The sequence below is a fragment of the Rhinoderma darwinii genome, chromosome 5 (genome assembly GCF_050947455.1).
Source record: "Rhinoderma darwinii isolate aRhiDar2 chromosome 5, aRhiDar2.hap1, whole genome shotgun sequence".
Lineage (NCBI taxonomy): Eukaryota > Metazoa > Chordata > Amphibia > Anura > Rhinodermatidae > Rhinoderma > Rhinoderma darwinii.
The window spans coordinates 195,867,911-195,888,397 of record NC_134691.1 but is presented as its reverse complement, the minus strand read 5'-3'; the positions used below and the strand labels follow the sequence as shown (position 1 = coordinate 195,888,397).

At 40.6% G+C, this 20,487-nt stretch overlaps 1 protein-coding gene across 2 annotated transcripts in view; it reads right to left on the bottom strand.

Annotated features, from left to right (window-relative positions):
• The window catches only part of RPRD1A (regulation of nuclear pre-mRNA domain containing 1A), a 116,227-nt gene that overhangs the window by 61,053 nt on the left and 34,687 nt on the right, over window positions 1-20,487 (bottom strand). Inside the window, exons 3-7 of one of the 2 annotated variants that reach the window (XM_075826837.1) lie at window positions 20,192-20,298; window positions 16,687-16,799; window positions 12,335-12,461; window positions 12,047-12,222; window positions 7,723-8,004 (exon numbers count right to left, since the gene is read on the bottom strand). In XM_075826837.1, coding sequence (XP_075682952.1) covers window positions 7,858-8,004; window positions 12,047-12,222; window positions 12,335-12,461; window positions 16,687-16,799; window positions 20,192-20,298 — 670 coding nt within the window. In that variant the 3' untranslated portion in view covers window positions 7,723-7,857. The remainder of the gene's footprint in view (window positions 1-7,722; window positions 8,005-12,046; window positions 12,223-12,334; window positions 12,462-16,686; window positions 16,800-20,191; window positions 20,299-20,487) is intronic. The other variant, XM_075826836.1, reaches the window with a different exon arrangement.

The window sequence follows — 20,487 nt, the reverse complement described above, 5'->3', positions numbered from 1 at the left end:
ATGCTTTTACATATCAAAATGATTGAGATTGTTTTCTCGTGACATATTATACTTTGTTAGTGAAAAAATTTGGTCGATAAATTCTATATTTATTTGTAAAAAACACCAAGATTTGGAGAAAATTTGCCACAATTTGCATTTTTCTAAATTTAAATGTATCTGCTTGTAAAATAGATCGTAATACCACACAAAATAGTTACTAGTTTACATTTCCCATCGTTTTTTGAACATTTTTATTTTTCTAGGACTTTTTAAAGGCTTAAAAGTTTAGCAGCGATTTCTCATATTTTCAAGAAAATGTCAAAAAATCTGTTTTTAGGGACCAGTTCAGTTCTGAAATGGCTTTGAGGGCCTTATATATTAGAAAATCCCATTTTGAAAACTGCACCCCTCAAAAGTATTCAAAACAGCATTCAGAAAGTGTTTAAACCATTTAGGTGTTTCACAGGAATTAAAGCAAAGTAGAGGTCAAATTTACGAATTTCTTTTTTTTTTTGTCAAAATTAATTTGTAATACATTTTTTTCTGTACCACAGAAGGTTTTACCCGAGAAATGCAGCTCAATATTTATTTCCCAGATTCTGCAGTTTTTAGAAATATCTCACATGTGGGCCTAGTGTGCTAATAGACGGAAACACAGTCCTCAGAAGCAAAAGGAGCACTTAGAGGATTCTGGGGACTCCTTTTTTTAGAATATATTTTAGGCACCATGTTGAAGAGGTCTTGTGGGGCCAAAACAGTAAAAAGTGACCCCATTTTGGAAACTACACCCCTCAAGGAATTTATCTAGGGGTATAGTTAGCATTTTGAACCCACAGTTTTTTTGCTAAATTTGAATTAGTATGTGAAGATGAAAATCTACTTTTTTTCTAAAAAAACATAGCCATTTTTAACTTTTACAAAAAATAAAAAGGAGAAAAAGCACCCCAACATTTGTAAAACAATTTCTCTCGATTACGGAAATACGCCATATGTGGTAATAAACTGCTGTTTGGACCCACAGCAAGGCTCAGGAGGGAAGGAGCGCTATTTGGAGCTCAAATTAAGCCGAAATGGTTTTCGGGTGCCATGTCGCATTTGCAAAGCCCCCGAAAGGCCAAGACCGTGGAAACCCCCCTTAAAGTGACCCCATTTGGGAAACTACACCACTTAAGGAATCTATCTAGGGGTATAGTAAGCATTTAGACCCCACAGGTCTTTTGCAGAATTTATTAGAATTAGGCCGTGAAAAGGAATAATCAACATTTCCACTAAACTGTTGAATTTTTTTAAATTTCAAAAGGATAAAAGGAGGCAAAAAGCCGCCCAACATTTGTAAAGCAATTTTTCACGAGTACGGCTACACCCCACATGTGGTCCTAGATATTTTTTCATTAGAAAGTAATTGCCCTATTATCGGACTGAACCATTTTTTGCTTTTTCTTTTTAGTTTTTCCCTCCCCGCTTTCCAAGAGCCATAACGTTTTCATTTTTCCCATCAATAGAGTGTTGTGAGGGCTTCTTTTTTGCGGGGAGCTGTAATTTTTATTGGTACCATTTTTTGGTACATAGAACTTTTTGAGCACTTTACATTTTTGGGTAGAGCCAAGGTGACGCAAAAAAATAGCGATTTTGAAATGTGAAAAGGTTTTTTTTGGGACTTTAAAAACAAATTAAATAGTTATTAGTGAAAAAAATTTAATAAATATTTACACATTTTATTAGCCCCCCTAGGGGACTTGAACCAGCAATCCGTAGATCACTGGTACAATACACTGCAATACTAATGTATTGCAATATATTGTCATTTTTACAGGTTCCTGTAAAAGCGTGACCGCTGTTCCTGTCCGTTAGTCCTGGGTGTCAGCTCTAATACACAGCTGACACCTGCAGCGTATGGCACGGGCTCAGCGCGTGAGCACGCTCCATACATCACCCCCCACACCCCAACATGCTATGTCGTTGTGCGCGAAGGGGTTAATGCGCAAGCGGATGGTGCAGAGTGAAAATTACAACATTTTCCACTGTGCCATTTTAGTGCACAATATGTGGTGCCCAGTTTGTGCCATTGAAGAAAAATATCTCATAAAATATTAACCGAGTTCTCCCGGGTATGGCGATGCCAGATCTGTGGGTGTAAACGGCTGTTTGGGCACGCTGTAGGGCTCAGAAGGGAGGGAATAGCATTTGGCTTTTGGAGCGCAGATTTTGCTTGGTAGTAGTTCTGTTTGCGGTTTTGCTGGTATTTCAGTTTATAATGTGGTGGTATATGTAAGCTGTGCAGAGTACATCAGGGCATAATAAGAAGAGGGTATAATAATGGGGTAAATAAATAATAACCCGCAGATATGTGGCCAGTGTCACACTGATAAATGGCGCCCGATCTTATCCGCTTTTGGAACACTGCACATTTTGCATCGCCATATTCTGGGAGCCAGAACTTCTTTATTTTTTTTTCACTGGAGCTGTGTGAGGGCTTATTTGTTGCGGGACAATCTGTCATTTTCATTGGTACCATTTTGGGATGCATGCGATTTTTTTTATCAGTTTTTATAAAAAATTTGGGCAAGCAAGGTAACCAAAAACCATCAATTCTGAAAATGTTTTTTATGCCGTTCACCCTGGGCTATAAATGACCATTTTACTTTATTCTGTGGGTCAATAGGATTACGGCGATACCATTTGTATATAGTTTTTTTTTATGTTTTGCAGCGTTTGCGCAATAAAATCACTTATTTATAAAATAATTTATTTTTTGGTCACCATATTCCGAGAGCCATAACTTTTTTATTTTTCAGTCAAAAAAGCTGTGTAAGGGCTTGTTTTTTTGCAGGACGGGTTGTAGTTTTTATTGGTACCTTTTTGGGGTACATGCAACTTTTTATTGTATATTTTGGGAGGAGTGGTGACCAAAAAAATTGTGATTCTAGCATTGTTTTTTTAATTATTTTTTTGTGGCGTTCACCGTGTGGGAAAAATAATATTATAGTTTTATAGTTGGGGTCGTTCCGAATGCGGTGATACCAAATGTGTACTTTTTTTTTTTTAACGTGTTAATTTTTTTCCTAGAATAAAGTGTTTGTTTATGTAACTCATAACTTTTATTTTTACACTTTTTTTAAAAACATTTTTATTATCTTTTGTTGACTTTTTACTTGTCCCACTAGGGGACATTTAGACTTGCAGCTCTGATTGCTGCTGAACACATTACACTACCTATGTAGTGTAATGTGTTCTAACGGTCATTGTGACGTGACAGCCTCCGGCTGGTCCTCATAGGCTTCCGTACATGGCAGCCCGGAGGCCATAGTCTAGCCTCCGGTTGCCATGACAAGGATCGCCAGCCCCTGCAAATGCATGTGGGGGCTGCCGATCTGCTCTAAACCTCTTCAATGCGGCGATCGCAATCGACCGCCGCATTTAAGGCGTTAATTGCAGATTTCAGTGGCGACGGGCAGCTGATCGACAATGGGGAGTGCAGGGCAGACAACCTGCACAGTTAACCGCCGCGCAGGGGTTAACTGATAAAGCGCGGCCGTAACTGCACGCCCAAGTGCGCGAAGTTACTACTCACCGGGATGTGCATGTATGCCAAAGTGCGGGAAGGGGTTAAAAATGAAAAGCTCAAATTTCACATGGACAGAAGTATTCAGACCCTTTGCTATGAGACTTGAAATTTAGCTCAGGGGGCCTCCCATTTCTCTAGCTCATCTTTGAAATGTTTCTACACATTGATTGGAGTCCACCAGTGGTAAAGTTATTTGATTGGAAAGACACACCCCTTTCTATAGAATGTCTCACAGCGGACAATGCATATCAGAGCAAAAAACAAGCGATGAGGAGGAAAGAACTGCCTGTAGAGCTCAGAGACAGGATTGTGTGGAGGCACAGATCTGGAGAAGGGTACAAAAAAAAAATATTCTACTGCACTGAAAGTTCCTAAGAGCACAGTGGCCTCCATAATTCTTAAATGAAAGAAGCTTGGAACAACCACGACTATTACTAGAACTGGCTGCCTTACCCAACTAAGTAATCAGGGGAGAAGGGCCTTGGTAAGAAAGGTGAACGAGAACCTAATGGTCACTCTGGCTGAGCTCCAAAGATCCTGTGTGCAGATGTGTTCCAGAAGGTCAACCATCACAGCAGCACTCCACCAATCTGGGCTTTATGGCACAATAGCCAGAAAGAAGTCTCTCCTCAGTAAAAAGACACATGAAATCCTGCCTAGAGTTTTCAAAAAAGCACCTAAAGGACTCTCAGACTGTGAGAAACAAGACTCTGTGGTCTGATGAAACAAAGATTGAATTTTTTTGGCCTCAACTCGAAGCGTCATGTCAGGTAAACAGGCACTGTTCATCACCTGCCCAATACCATCCCTACAGTAAAGTTTGATGGTGGCAGCATCATGCTGTGGGGGTGTTTTTCAGCAGCTGGGACTGGGAGACTGGTCAGGGTTGACGGAAAGTTGAATGGAGCAAAGTACAGAGATATTCTTAATGAAAACCTGATCGAGTGCTCTGGACCTCGGGTTCACCTTCCAACAAGGCAATGACCCCAAGCACACACCCAAGACAACAGAGGAGTGACTTAGGGACAGCTCTGTGAATGTCCTTGAGTAGCCCAGCCAGAGCCCTAACTTAAACCCAATCGAACATCACTGGAGAGATCTGAAAATAGCTGTCTACCGACGGTCCCCATCCAATCTGGCAGAGCTTGAGAGGATCCGCAAAGAATGGCAGAAAATCCCCAAATCCAGGTATGCAAACCTTGTGGCATTATACCCAAGAAAACTGGAAACCGTTATGGTTGCCAAAGGTGCCTCAACTGAGTAAAGGGTCTGAATACTTATGCAATGTTTTAGTTTTTCCATTGCAATAAATTAGCAAAGATTGCTAACATTCTATTTTGACTGTCATTATGGGGTAAAAATGATGGGGAAAACGTGAATTTTTATTTTAGCACAAGGCCTCAACATAGCAAAACGGAAAAAAAATTAAAGGGTATGAAGGCTTTTCGAATGCATTGAAACTGTATAGTTCGCTTTACCCGAATCCATCAGTTTAGCTGAACTGGCGACTCAGCTGAGAGCGAGTTCGGTTTGTCTCGAACACACAGAATCACCATAATTATGATCATACCCAAGTTCATCAACTTCGTTGTGATTGTAATTACAGTGACCCTGTGTGTTAAAGACCAGTGTGTTAGAGTCACACAGGAACTTCTCACAGCCAAACAGTCCGTTTAGCTGAACGGATGGATTTGAATAATAGTGAACTATACAGCTGCTATGTATAAAAGGATAAATAGAAGCTGTATCATAACAAAGAAATTTTTTAATAAAAGTAAATTCAAGAAACATTTGTAAACGCATAAAGCAGATTTAATGAAAAAAATAAAAAAAGTTGACCACAAAAGGTGGCCATAGCCTTTAATTCTTTATGGGGCCTGCAATTCCGTGTAGGGCCCCCACTTAGAATTGGGGGGAGAGCTACAGGCTTGTGGTACCTTTCTCTTATTTTTAGTTTTTGCCTTTGCTTCCCTTCCTTCTTTGTGTTTTAAAGAGGCTGTCACCACATTATAAGTGGCCTATCTTGTACATGATGTGATCTGCACTGTAATGTAGGTGACAGCAGTGGTTTTTTTTATTTAGAAAAACGATCATATTTGACGGAGTTATGACCTATATTAGCTTTATGCTAATGAGTTTCTTAATGCCCAACTGGACGTGTTTAACTTTTTGACCAAGTGGGCGTTGTGGAGCGAATTGTATGACGCTGACCAATCAGCGTCATACACTTCTCTCCATTCATTTATTCTGCACATAGTAAACCTGCATTGTTGACTATGTGCAGTTACTCAAGTGTCCGGACAATGAATAGACATTACCTCCAGCCAGGAAGGGATGTGTATTCAGAATCCTGACACTTCTGACGTCTGTGGTTGATTTACAACACACAGGCGTAGTCTCGATGTAAATGACAGTTTACAGCGTAATATGACGAGACTACGCCAGCTGTGCTGTAAATCAACCACAGACATCAGAGCAGTGTCAGGATTCTGAATACACATCCCGTCCTGTCTAGAGGTAATGTCTATTCATTATCAGGACACTTGAGTAACTGCACATAGTTAACAACGCAGGTTTGCTATGTGCAGAATAAATGAATGGGGAGAAGTGTAGGACGCTGATTGGTCAGTCATACACTTCTCTCCACAACGCCCACTTGGTCAAAAAGTAACACACGCCAAGTTGGGCATTAAGAAACTCATTAGCATAAAGCTAATATAGGTCATAACTCCGTCAAAAATGATCGTTTTTCTAAATTAAAAAAAACACTGCTGTCACCTACATTACAGTGCAGATCATATTATGTACAAGATAGGCCACTTATAATGTGGTGACAGCCTCTTTAAGTTGGACTTACCTGCTTTTAGAATCTTTCATGGCTCAAATCTGATTGGCGGTGCAACGGAGAGCGGCTTATAAGAAGCGATTCTCTGTGCTTTTTCCTCAGCTGCCTGACTGGATTATACAAGAGAAGCCCCCAGCCCCCCCTTCATCGTGGTTATTATTAGCTCATGCTGGGCTGTCTAGGACTTAGTTTGGCATATCGATGGACATTTATTAATATGTGGTTAATTAGATTTTTTGGGGTTTTAAATGGGGTTCTTCGGGACTTTTATATTAATGGCCTTTTAAAAGAAGTCATCAATAATCAGGTCGATGGGGATCCAAATCCCAGAACCCCCACAATCAGCTGACTGAAGGGGCTGCGGCGAGAAACGCCACAACCTCTTTATAGTTTACTAGATACAGCACCATAGAGTAGCGGCTGTGCCTGGGATTGCAGTTCTCTGCAGCCCGGTCCTATTCACTTGGAAAACTATGAAGGCAAAACTATGAAGAGGCCAAAGCGTTAGTCGCCACGGCCCCTTCAGTCAGCGGATCAGTTGAAGTGCTGGGAGTCGGACCCCCACCAATATGAAATTGTTGACCTATTCGAAGGATAGGCCATTAATACAAAAGTACCGGATAACCCCTTTAATCTTATGGTCATAATTTATTAGTGACAAACTCAATGTTCATTGTTTACCAATAATAAACACCAGACTATTTTCACTACTGAAAAATTGTGTTTGTCTTTATTAGTTTACGTTAATTATTTATGTGGCCCCCAAATCAGCGTCTGGGGCTAATCTCTGTCAATGCAAACCCCGTTTTGAACGTTATATGTGGTGTCACTTTCTGTATCAGATCTGAGCCCACGAAGTCAAACCTTTGTTAAATACTAGTCATCCACAGTAGAAGGCCCCACGCACACGACCGTAAAAATGCTCTGTAATTGCGGACCGTAATACGGTTCGCAATTATGGACCCATTCGTTTCTATTGGCCGCTGACATCTTTCTGTACGGATAGGTGTCCGTGCCGTAGAAGTGTACCGAAAAAGATAGGACATGTCCTATCTTTTGCTTTTTACGGGCTGTGCTCCCATACTTTGTATGGGGGAACGGGCCAAAAAATGTGGGCTGCGGCCGTCAGCGGTCGGCTGTGCCCACAATCGCAGGCCGTGATTATGGGCACGGCCGTGTGCATGAGGCCTAAAACTAAATAGTGTTTTTTTACTTTCTAAATGCATTGCTTAACTTGTCTAGCTCTTGTCCTGAGTTACAGCACTATGTACTATAGTCCAAAGTTGCATTCACAACTTGGTTGAAACATCAATATCTACATTCTACCTACCTTGAATGAAGAACTTTCTTCTCAAAAGAAAGATCTTTCACTGATAACAGATCTAATCTGTGGTGCCCAGAGAAGGCATGAGGAGTAGACCAGGACGCAGCTCTGCAAATCTGCTCGATGGATGAGCTAGCCTTCTCAGCTCAGGTGATAGACAGTCCTAGTAGAAAGGGCTCTAAGTTTTTCCAGGGGAGACAATCCCTGGATTGTGTAAGCGTAGAATATAACCTTCTTAATCCAGTTGGACAAAGTCTTTTTGGATACTTTCTTCCTTTTATTGGCTCCCTGGAATTGGATAAAGAGATTTTGAGCTTTACTTTAAGATGTGGATATTTCCAGGTACTTTAGCACCGTCCTAGGGACATCAAGAGTGTGGAATTCTTGTTCACGTTGGTTTGAAGGATTCGGACAAGAGGAAGGTAACGCAGTGAGGATAATTTATCAACCTTTATACGCCAGTTCTCTGGCGTAGAAAAGTTGCGAAAGAGCCCAAAAAGTTTGGTCTTTTTACATTGCCCTCGTCACTTTGTGGAAAAGCACCTAGCTGGTGTCAATTTCACTCTATAGGGTGTAGCAAGGTAAAGGCCGATGCTGAGCCCCTACCTTACTTTTCCTCTCCCATCGGTCAGTTAAATAAAACAAAAATGAAGTTAAAAAACAAAATGAATGCTCACTTTACCAGCACTCCTCTTCTCCGGCTCCCTTAGAATGACATAACTCATACAACGTTCTGACGCCGGGGTGCTTCAGGATGTATCCAATGCAGCACTGAAGACATTGAAATGCTGCATCACATATAAAGCCCTGACATTTCTCCAGGTCAGAACCTTGTATGAGCTGTGCTGAAATGCTGAGGGAACCTGAGAGGAGAAGAAGAGCAGCGGTGGGGGGGTGAGCATGCATTATTTTTTTTTATTGCCAATGTGGGTGGAATTGATGGTGCATGAACGCCATCATTGCGCCACTGTTGTATGGACGGCTTGCCTGAAAGATGCAACACATTTATTAAGAGGCTTTGGGTAAGAAAGATAAAAGTTTAAAGATAAATTAGGTTCCCTAATAGAGCCTGAATTTTCACTGACCCTTCTGGCTGTTGTAATAACTACAAGGTGAGTCGCTTTCCAGGATAATCTCCTGAGCACAGTGACAGAGGCTCAAAGGGGGACATAAAGATACCTTTTAGAACAATTTTAAGAACAGCTTTTGTTTTTTTCTTCCCCACCTACAAAAAAAGTCATAACTTTTACATTTTTTTTGTTGACAGCCATATGAGGGCTTCATTTTTATGGGACTAATTGTACCATTTACTATTATGCGTGATGTACTGGGAAGCAGGAAAATTCGGAATGGGGTGAGGCCCCAAGCACACGAATGTGTTTTTGCATCCGTAATTCATTCACAAAAATGTGGATGAATTGCAGACCCATTCATTTCTATGGGTCCATGCATACGACTGTGATTCACAGTCTGTGCATTGGCCAGGAGCCCGGAGAGCAAAAAATAGGACATTATATGGGGCGCATTTGCTGTCTAGGCTCACTGAAATCAATGTGTGCACGGTGCGTGATTTGCGGACGGCCCGCGGATGAAACTCCGCGGCCGTCCGTGCTGTAATCACGGGCCTTGCACACGGCTATGGCCATGTACATGAGGCCTAACTCCCTCTAGTTTGAAGAGTGGTGTAATATCTTTTTCTACGGTGGCCTCCCAAGCTAAAATATGGTGATGTCTGGGCCTCACCATTGATCATAGTCCATGCCAACATTTTTAAAACTTAACTCAATTTATCTTAAAATGCGTCTTCGGTACCCAGTAGTACATTAAATAACCACAAAAGGAGTAGATTATGTTGCTAAACCATAGATTTGTGCTGGAGGAGAAAGGCCTATGCAGCATATAATCACTTCTGCCTTCCCAGCTGCGCCTCACCAACAACTCGAGGACACCTCACTAGTGAGGCCAGCCTTACAGTTTGAGAAGCACTGGTGTAGAACACAAGCTCCCCCAAACCTTCTTGCTGGTATCAGTAGTGACGGACACTATTGGAAGCTGGTGGAAAAAGGGGTCCTTTTTGCAAGATTTGGGTTTAATCACAATCTGATTTTTTGTGATTTATAATCCAACCCAGGTTCTGAAGGGTCTGACATGTCTTCTGAAGGTAAACAGAGAGAAGAGACACTGACGAAGCGTCAGAGAATAGTCAGGGTAAGGCACAATGTTTATTTCCTGATTTGTTCGGAATGCTACTATTTCTGCCATTAGTTTGGTGACTGGGCAGGAGGAGATTCGTAAAAATGGGAGGAACTGAAAATTATAGATTTCTTGATCTTAAGGGATAGCAAATCTGAGGGACTTCTGATGAGGCATATGGGAATGTGATAATATGCGTCCTGCAGATCGATTGTTGCCATGATGTGATTTTTCACCTATATGATGGTTTTAGAGTTATTATTGTCTTAAATGGCCTATTTGCCTTTTTTAAAAGCACATTTACCTTCAAACTGGTGTTTAGATTTAGAAACCGTGTCACCCGACCGTAACTTCAGCCATCGAGTTCTCATTGCCGTTTTAGACTCTGCTGAAGCGTCAGCTATAAAATCATGTGGTTTTCTGAAACAAAGGAAGAGCCAACAATTTCTTCTTGAGGCAGCTCCTCTTAGATGATTTTCTAATTGCTCCAACCACATACACATGATTCCTTTCAGCGGTTAATGTTTCCCAGGATTTCTTGAGTAAACTTTTTGCTTTCCTATCCATTGGCTCTTTCAGCTGTGATGAGTCTTGGTGGTGTTGTGTTTTCTGCCACTTGTATTTAACGTTTTGGGCTTTCTACCCAGAGCTTGATCATTTCAAATGAGAATAGCGGTTTAAGTTCTGCAGTAATCCCAAGATGTTTTTATGGATTTTAATCATTCCTACTTTATTAATTTCTGGATATTTTCATGAATAGGAAACACTTATTTTCAGATTGTTCGAAGTCTCACAAACATTTTGTCCTGAACCTTTCTTGTCTCTAAGCTCTTCTATATTCATGGTGCTTCTTCCCGCTCACAATAATTCATCCATATGTTCAAAGGAAAAATAATTTCTATTAGTCATCTTCTACTGCCGATGATATTTCACCTTCAAGATATTCTTCTGTAATATATACTTGGTAACTTCCAGAATCAAAGTCTACTTCCAGAACAATTTTTTTTAAATTTAATATTTTTGCAGTAGAGGCAGGATTATTTGCTTAGAAAAAGGAGTCCAGAGAGGATTAGATTTCTTGACACACAAATAATTTAATGTCGTCAATTAAAGAGGGATTACTACTTTAAGAATCTTCTCTTTACTTGAAAGAGGGGCTTCACACGGTTTATGTGGCAGCCAGCTTCTGGAAGCAGATGGCAAATTTGTGCACATGAGCTTTTTTTGGGGCATCCTTGTCACCCTAATAGAGGGGACAAGGAAATAAGTAACATAAAAAGGACCCCGATCTAAGGCGATAACGCCCCCTAACAGAAAATATACTGAGCCAGTGTTTGTGCTGTGCTCTGCAGATTCAGAGTGGGGGGAGGCATCTTCTACTTCAGGAATGGTTAGGCAGAAGAAATAAATAACGTCATTCTATCGTAACAGAAGCAGACCTCAGATCAGGGTGACTTTAAACACTGCCATGACATCACCAGCCTCCATGTGCGCATAAAACCTTGCTGTACACGGCGCCACAGAAAGAAGGCCCCGGTGTACCCCAGCACCCCTGGAAGTAGGACCCACGGTGCCAGTACAGTGCTGATAGATATGCTTTGGTCAGAGAGTCACAGGGGAACAACAGAGCCTGCACGGGGAAGGCATCTGGGAGCTCAGAAGAGGACCAAAACATATCTGGTCTTCGAGCTTAGCGTAAACCCCCAGATCATCGGATAATGTCTCAAGTCTGGGGGAGATAGGCGTAGCATAGTGGAGGAGGGAGATAGTCAAATTGACCTCCGCTTCCCGGTGACTTAATATCGCAGGGACCCGTCAAGGCCATGGATACAAACAGGAAAACTTTCTATGCCAAAATAGGGACACTGAAATTCACCTTTCCTATTGCATGATATTAGATAAACTATAGAATACTTCAAAGCTAAAATCAGTGGCGGTCTTAAAAAAAAATACTGAAGATAAATCATACTGCATTCTGAGGGATGAATTCTATGAATAGTAATAACACTTAAAACATCTGACTTTCCATTTTAACCTTCATACTGTACAAAAAAAAAATGGAAGTTTAGATCTTCTAAATATATAGAAAAAACATAGTAGATAAAAAAATGTAAAAAAAAAAAAAAGTGTTACGCACTTCCAGTTGCTGCTCCTTTTCGTCATATACCTCCTTCTGAGATCGCAAGAAATCGGAAAGCATTCTTGTAAGTTGTTTTCGATCATCTATCTCTGCTGCTAATCTGCCATTGTAATCTGCAAGGAGCATGCAGGCATCATCCACCATCTTGGAAAGTTGATCACCAGAGGCTTTATCTAGAAATTAGAGATACATCCTTTTCACTTAACCCCAACCCAAGGTGCCCCTTTGCTTATTAACAAAATAAATATCCATTTAAAGTTTAATTTAAGTACTCTAATCACCTACCGGTAATTTTGTCCAAAAGGGAGACGTCTTGTACTTCCACTGGTAAGGAGCCTATCCTCTGATGTACAGCTGCATCTCCAGAAGCTGCATTTTCAAGTTCTTGCAATGCATGGATTAGATCTGTTGTCTAAGAGTATGAGAGTAAGCAGGTAAAGTTCGGTCCGTAAAATTGTTGAGTACTATGGTGATGCAACATTCACGGAGCACTCCGGGCAAAATAGATGCACTTCGTTATGCCTAGTGCAGGGCTGTTCATTAGGGTGAGATACGCTCCATCAAAGTACACAGCGTATCCGTCCTGAAAGCTGCAGGAAATTCTGCCCGAAAAACCGCACCAAGTTATGGTGCAGTTTTTCGGGCAGAATCTCCGCTTCAGAACAACTGCTAGAGAAAAAAAATAAAATAAAAATCAATCGCAAAATTTGCTTATCTGTTGTGGGTTTTACCTCCCACTGAATTCAATGGGGTAAAACCCACAACAGAAGTGCAGCAATTCCACAGCATAAATTGAAACGCTGTGGAAAACCGCACCGCAGGTCAATTTATGAACAGTTTCTCAACGTTGTTTTCCACAGTTTGTGGATGAGATTTATTCGTAACTCATCCACTCTGCTGCTACTGTAATACGGTGTGGATTAGAAAACCTGCTGCGGAAAATTTGCAGCATTTACACTGTCTCCGCACCCTTAAAGGTGTCTTCCAGCCACTAAAAATTGAAGGCCTATCCTCTGGATAGGCCATAAATAGTCAGTGGGCCGGGTTCACTTCAACTGGAGAGAAGTCTGCAATACCTGTGAATCTCAGCTAAATGCGTGTCAACGACTCAGTGAGCAAGAAAAAATGAAGGGGAAGCAGCGCTCGTACGACTGCTGCGGCCCCTTCAAAACAGCTGATCGGCAAGGTTTGAAAATGTCAGACCTCGACCCATCAATTTTTAGGGGCTGGAAAACCACAAACGCGAGAAAAAAAATAAATAACATATTATTTAGTCTATATATAGAGTATGGCGTGTGTATAAAAACAAACACAAACTATTGCGGAATTACTGTTATTTTCCCCATTCCTTCCACACAAAAAAAAAAACTTTATGCAATTTATAAAACAATGCATTGCAAAACGGTGCAAAAAAACAAAAAAACCTACAAACATGTTTAGCAAAAAACTTGGATAGAAAAAAATAAAATAAAAAAAAGTTGTGGGTCTTGGAATAAGGCGATACAAAAATGTTTTGTGTTTTTCAATAAAACACTTTTAATCAGTAAAGCAGTAAAACATGAGAAAAAAAAAAAAACTATAAAATTTGTCATTGGCATAATCATAGCAACCCATAGAATAAAAAAAAAAAGACAACCTTATTTATACCACAGTGTAAAAGAAAAATGCAAAGAACAATGGCAGAATTGCTGTTTCATTTTCCATTCCACCCCAAAAAAAATACAAGTTCAGGCCCCATGCACACGACAGCAAAAAACCTCAGAACGGAGCCATTCACTTTCATTGAACACTGACACCTTTCCGTAGCACTACGGAAGGGTGTCAGTGCCGTGGAAATGTTCCGGGAATTATGGAACATGTCCGTTCTTTCGCATTTTGCGGGCCGTGCTCCCATACTTTGTATGGGAGCACGGCCCGAAAATGCGGCTGTCAGCGGCCGGCCGTGCCCGCAATCGCGGGCCGTGATTGCGGGCACGGTCGTGTGCATGGGGCCTAACCAATATATTATATGTACACCAAAACAATGGCAATAAAAACTGCAACTCTTCCTGCTGCCATCATACACATACAAAACAAACCATCATCCAGCTTCGTTGACAGAAAAATACAAAATGATAGCTCTTAATAAGCATAGTAAGAAAATGTGAAAAAAAAAAAAAATCACATAAGCCTCAAAAATGTTAACCTACAACCTCATGTTTATAAATTTCACTTAGCAGCAATAGATCAATGTATATAAAGTGGATGTGTGTTACATGGCGGATTTTCTAGTTTGGCATATTTATAAAGGTCACCTAATTTTTTTGTTTTGCCCTGGTACCAGCATAAGGGTTTCTACTGGTTTGCTCCTTGTCTGTCCACTGAGGCCACTTAGAAAAGTGAGCGCTTATGATCTGTTCACTTGGTTGTGGTTTTGTGTGGTGATCTTTGTTAATGTAATGCTGTACCTGTAAAGGGGGGGGAGGGGAGAAAAATGACAGGACTTTAACCCCTTCACGACTGCCATACGGCTATATACGTTCTAACTACCGACACTCCGTGCAGTTAGCACGTACATAAGCAGTTAGCACCGCTTGACAAAGGCTGCGTTGAGCAGCTGAAATGTTGCATCCTACTGCACGGATGGGTGAATAAATCCTTTTTTGATAAGACTATTGGAGTGCCTCCTCTATTCCTATTTATGATCTAAACCTGGCGATTAATACGTCGGATTCCTGGAGGCCTGCATCTAGTTACCCTGGAGGTTGTTGTTCTACTGTGCAGCCCATATCTCTATTTGGACATATATGGACAAGGACGTCAGCGGCTCTCTGGGAGCGGAATCCCCGCTGTCAGATCGCTCTGTGCCGGGGATTCTGCTACTGGAGAAGCCCCTGGTGTCACTATCCATATTTGGACAGAGACATCAGGGGCTTCCTGTAGGAGCGGAATCTTCGGCCAGAGGTATTCCGCTCCTACAGGGAGCTACAGTGGTGCCATTTATAGGAAGGGGGTGCCATCTGCAGCGGGGATATTGCTAAATACAGGGGGGGGGGGGGGGATGTTGCCATCTACGGGGGGGGGGGGGTGCTATATACAGGGGGTGTGGCACTATCTACATGGGTACTGTGGCATTATATTGCCACTATATACAGGGCACACTGGCGTTATCTACATGGGCACTGTGTGTGGCACTATGTGGGCTACAGGGAGAATTGTGGAACTATTTACAGTGGGCACTATCTCTATCTATGTGTGCAATATGGCACTATCTACAGTGGTATTGCGTCGCTATCTACATGGCCACTGTAGTGTTTTCAGGGGGTTGGGACAAAAAGCCCTAACGAATAAAATTGTTAAAATAAAATTTTTTTCAGCGTTCATGAAAAACGGATGGCAAATGGCGGTTAACTGCCAGACAGCCGGGAAATGGATTCAAATTTTGAGACACATTGATACAAAACAGAGTTGATTCGTTGTTGACTGACATTTTTTACGGTGTGTGTGTGTGTGTGTGTGTGTGTGTGTGTATATATATATATATATATATATATATATATATAGCCCGCTCTACAGTGAGTGAGTGAGTGTATATATATATATATATATATACACACATATACTCAAAAAGATAGGAGCAGCACAGTGTAAATACCAAAAACGGCTGGTGCTAGCTTCAATAAAAGGAGGGACGCATTCCTCATGAATATACAAAAAATAGAGACCAGAAGCAGCACTCAAATAGCAAAAAATGTGAATTTATTTACCCAACAAAGCAACGTTTCACTTCCTCCATGGAGGCTTGAGAATGCTTCCATGGAGGAAGTGAAACGTTGCTTTGTTGGGTAAATAAATTCACATTTTTTGCTATTTGAGTGCTGCTTCTGGTCTCTATTTTTTGTGTATATATATATATATATATATATATATATATATTATATTTTTTTTTTTTTTTTCAAAAAAAGTGATTTTTATTTTTAGCGATTTGTCTGCTCATAATAAAAATTTAAAACACTGAATTAAACTAATCTAGAAAATGAAAGCCTCATAAGTCTTGTAGAAAAACAAAGTAAAAATAGTTGTGATATTCAAAGCGGTTGCAAAGATATTATCGTTTAAAGAAGTGCATATCAAAAATGAAAGATTTGACCTGGACACAGGAGCATCAATGACCTTTGGTCATGAAAGGGTTAATAAATAGCAAGTTCTCTATACAGACTTAAGGCCTTATGCACATGGCCGTGCCAGTAGTCACGGTCCGCGACTACGGGCACGGCCGGCCGCTGGCACTGACAGCCACCCGCATTTTTCGTCATGAACTCCCATATAAAGTATGGGAGCACGGGACGTAAAAAGCAAAAAGATGGGACATGTCCTATCTTTTGCGGTTGCTTTCTACGGCTCGGACACCTTCCCGCAAATATACGGGAAGGTGTCCGTGGTCCATAGAAATGAATGGGTCCGTAATTGCGGACCATAATTGTGGTCCGCAAAAACGGAAGAAATCTACTGTGTAGCTGCTACTGCAGCGACTATCAGAAAAAAAGAAAGAAATTCAGGTGTCCTTTTATTCTGCCCCATATTGAAATGGATAGTGTTCAGTCTGAAAGTGAATCAAGCGAATAAAAGGCAGAGAGATCTATGAACTCATGCAATACCTGTGGAGGTTCTTCTGGAGTGATCTCCGATAAATAGTCATCCTCATCATCCTCCTCCTCTTTATCAAACTTTACTTCTTCATATGGGCGCTTTTTTGTTTTTTTCTCACCATCTTTAAATCCAAGATTAAAAAGAAACATCAGTAGTATTGTTGTTGACCAGGCAAAGTATTGATTTGTGTATGACCGGACAATATCTTGGCTACTCAAGCTTACACCCTGTTATCAACTGTAAATTTCAGGCAGTATCGGCAGACTAGCTCCGATAGACTATATGAATGCAACATTTTGGAAGCATAACTGCCCATATTTTGCAAAGATAATTAATGTTTTAGCTAGTGAACATGGCCAAATATCAGATACAATGTGCTTGTAGGACACCTCATTCCAAAGCCATGGACATTTAATAGTAGAAACAAAGACCAACAAAATCTCTATTTTTGGAAAACACTTTAGCCCACTTTAGGACAGGACTGCGGGAATACACATCCGGTCAGTCACAGGGGCATTAGTGAAGTTGGGTGCCAATTTTAATATGAAGTTGGCATTGAGGTCAGAACTCTGCAAGTCATGCGATTTCTTCTACACCAAGCTAGACGTATGTCATGCTGAAAGAGACAAAGATCTTCCCTAGGAATGCTGCAGTGGACTTGAATTAGGGGACCCAGGCCACAGCCCCAGAACATTATTTCTTCTCCGTCTTAAAGGCTATGTACACCTTTGAAATCTTTTTTTTTTTATACAATTTTTTATCATTGTGATTGGTGGAACTTTTAACCAGTTCAGGACCAGGCTATTTTGAGCCTTCAGGACCAGACACCGTTTAGCCCTTTTTAGCACGTGTTAGTTAAATGGCTATAACTTTTTTATTTGTTGGGCCAACTACGTGATTTTTGAGACTTTTTTTCCGTAGACAATGCAGGTTTCTTTTTTTATTGTTTTTATACACATCCTTTTTGCTATTTTAGAATTTTTATTCATAAAGTTTGAAAATAGTAAAAAAATAAGCTTCTTTACGTTTCAGCTATTTTTTTGGGTAATAACAGTTTTACCCTAAAATAGACCTTTTATTTGTGATCGTCATTGTCTACCGTAAATTTTAATATATTACATGTCTATATTAGGGTAATTGGGTCAGCGCTACAACAATGATTGGCGGGAGGGGAACTTTTTTTTGGGGTGGGTATTTTATGTGTATTCATTTTTTTTTTTGCACTTTACTTTGCTTTTCGTTTTTTATTACTATGGTCTGTCCCTCAAAGGTCAAAGAAGACCTTTGGGGAACTTTATATATATTTTTTCACCATGCTTTTCCCCTGTAACTGGAGCTGAACAGCAGCCCCAGTTACAGGGGAAATCAGCCCTCTCATAGTGACGATTGTCACTAATAGGGCTGTGCTGGGTCTAGTAACACCCAGCAGCAGTCTGTCACTAACGGCACCCGGTGATCATGTGACCAGTCACATAAACACTGGGAGGAATAGAGACAGCGGCGCGGCCGCTGCCTCTATTCCTATTCACAGTGTTCATTGAGCGCTGTGTACAAGTGATCAGAGAAGACAGAAGCAGCGAAAGCTGCTTCTATCCTCTCCTCTGGGTCCCCGGCAGTCACTGACAGCCGGAGACCCGACATTCAGCCCGAATTACATCTGAAACCAGTGCGTGTGAACATACCCCAAGTTGATAATTTAGATGTAGCAGATTACAGGTGGATCCGACCCGCTTTCACGGAAACAGTCAGTCCCGCGGACCTGACAGATTCAGGTCTTAGCACACGATACAGCTGCTATGTATACAGAATACAAAGCAGCTGTATCTCAAAAAGCAAAAATTATTTTTTATAAAATGTAATTAGAAAGTTGCAAACACACTGATACACATTTTTATAATAAAAAAAAATCAAAAATATAAAAATCGCTTTCAAGTGTGTACATAGCCTTTAATGATCTCAACCTTGTGTGTGCCTGCTTGGCCATGGAAACCTAATTCATGAATCTTCCGGGGACTGAATACTTCCTAGGACAGTGCGGAAGCAAATGGTACAACTGAGAACAGAAAATGTTCACATGATATTTGCTTGTTAACAGACCTGTTCTGTGGGCTTGATTTTCATAGATTTATATCCAAGTTGCTGGAGCTCCTAGACATTACCACTAATAATATCAGCACTTTGATTTTAATAGAGAAGCTCCAGCAGAGCAGAAATCTGACAAAGCACCCTGCTAGAACGATGGAATACTAATTCAATGGGTAAAAATGTTCTAGTGTTTGTATTTGGAGATTGCATATGTGTACTTCATTTTAGGCTTCAGTAGTACAGGTTATATATATGAAAAGTTTTAATATATGTCTTAGAGCCTTTTCCCGGTCTGCAGGCTCTATGTAGATGTTCAGAAACACCCTCGAAAAAAACAAATAAAAAGTCTGTTTTCAGTAATATAGTAACGCAAGACAAAGAGGTATCTCACTACTTCGCCCTTTCCGCTACTCACGCCATTTTCTTTTAAAAAATATTAAAAAGATTTTTTTTAAAAAGAAGCTGGGGTGGGGCAACCAACAAGTTTACTATAATTTACACCACTTATGGCGCAAATCTACAGATACCATGATGGCCAGAAACGCCTAATTTAAGTAGTGTGCGCCTCTTAATAAATTAGGCACATTTTATTCCAACTCTCTTTATAGTAAGACTGGCGTATGAAACGTAAGTCTTAGATTTCCCTCCTCGTGAATACTGTGAAAAAACTATGGGCCTGTTCACATCACTGTTCACTTTCCGTTCCAGGGTTCCCGTCGGGTCAATGGTGACTGAAACGGAAGCTGTGGTTTCACTTTCCGTTGCGGGGTTCACCCGACGGAAACCTCCGACGGAACCCCGGAACGGAAAGCGAACGGTGATGTGAACAGGCCCTATGAGAGATCACAAGAAGTTTGAATCGGGTGCTGTTGTCTTTCTAGAAACTTCTGCTGTCAGCACAAAGTTTACTACTGAAACAAGACTTAAACATGCTCTGTCACCAGATTATAAGTGACTATCTCCTACATAATGTGATCAACGCTGTAATGTAGAGAACAGTGGTTTTTATTTTGAAAAACTATCATTTTTGACCAAGTTATAAACAATTTTAGATTTATGCTAATTAGTGTTTTTACTTTTTACCAACTGAGCGTTGTACAGAGGAGTGTACGACGCTGACCAATCAGTGTCACACACTTCTCATTGTTCCAGCCCAGCTTATTTCACTGCACAGCGTGATTGCGCACAGTGTGATTGTGCAGTGAAAGAAGCTGGGCTGGAACAATGAGAAGTGTATGAGGCGGATAAGGCACTTATAATCTGGTGACAGAGCCTCTTTAACTAAAAACAATAACTTAAGTTATTAAACTGAGAAATATTAGCTATATTACTAATACCATTTTTTATAATAAAATGGGAGATTTGTGAGTGGTTAAAATAATCGCTATTTAACGTCACGTGAGACATAGGTAAATAACTTCTACTTACACAATGCAGTCTTTAGGTGATCCAGGATATCATTCTCATAGACAGCCCTTTCTTCCCATATTGATAATACCCTACCCAAGTGCTTCTTGCAGCCTTCATCTGCATCACTGTGAAAAGAAGGTAAATAACATCAACGTTCCACAAAGTATTCGAATATTTCACTAGCATTTCCAAGAATAATTAGCTTTGTTAAGAGGAGTTAATAGGCTTGAAATTTTACACTATACTCCTCATTAGGATCTGTTAACAAGTTTCTAAATAGGGGTAATAAAAAAAAGAAGTTAAACTTTTGATCA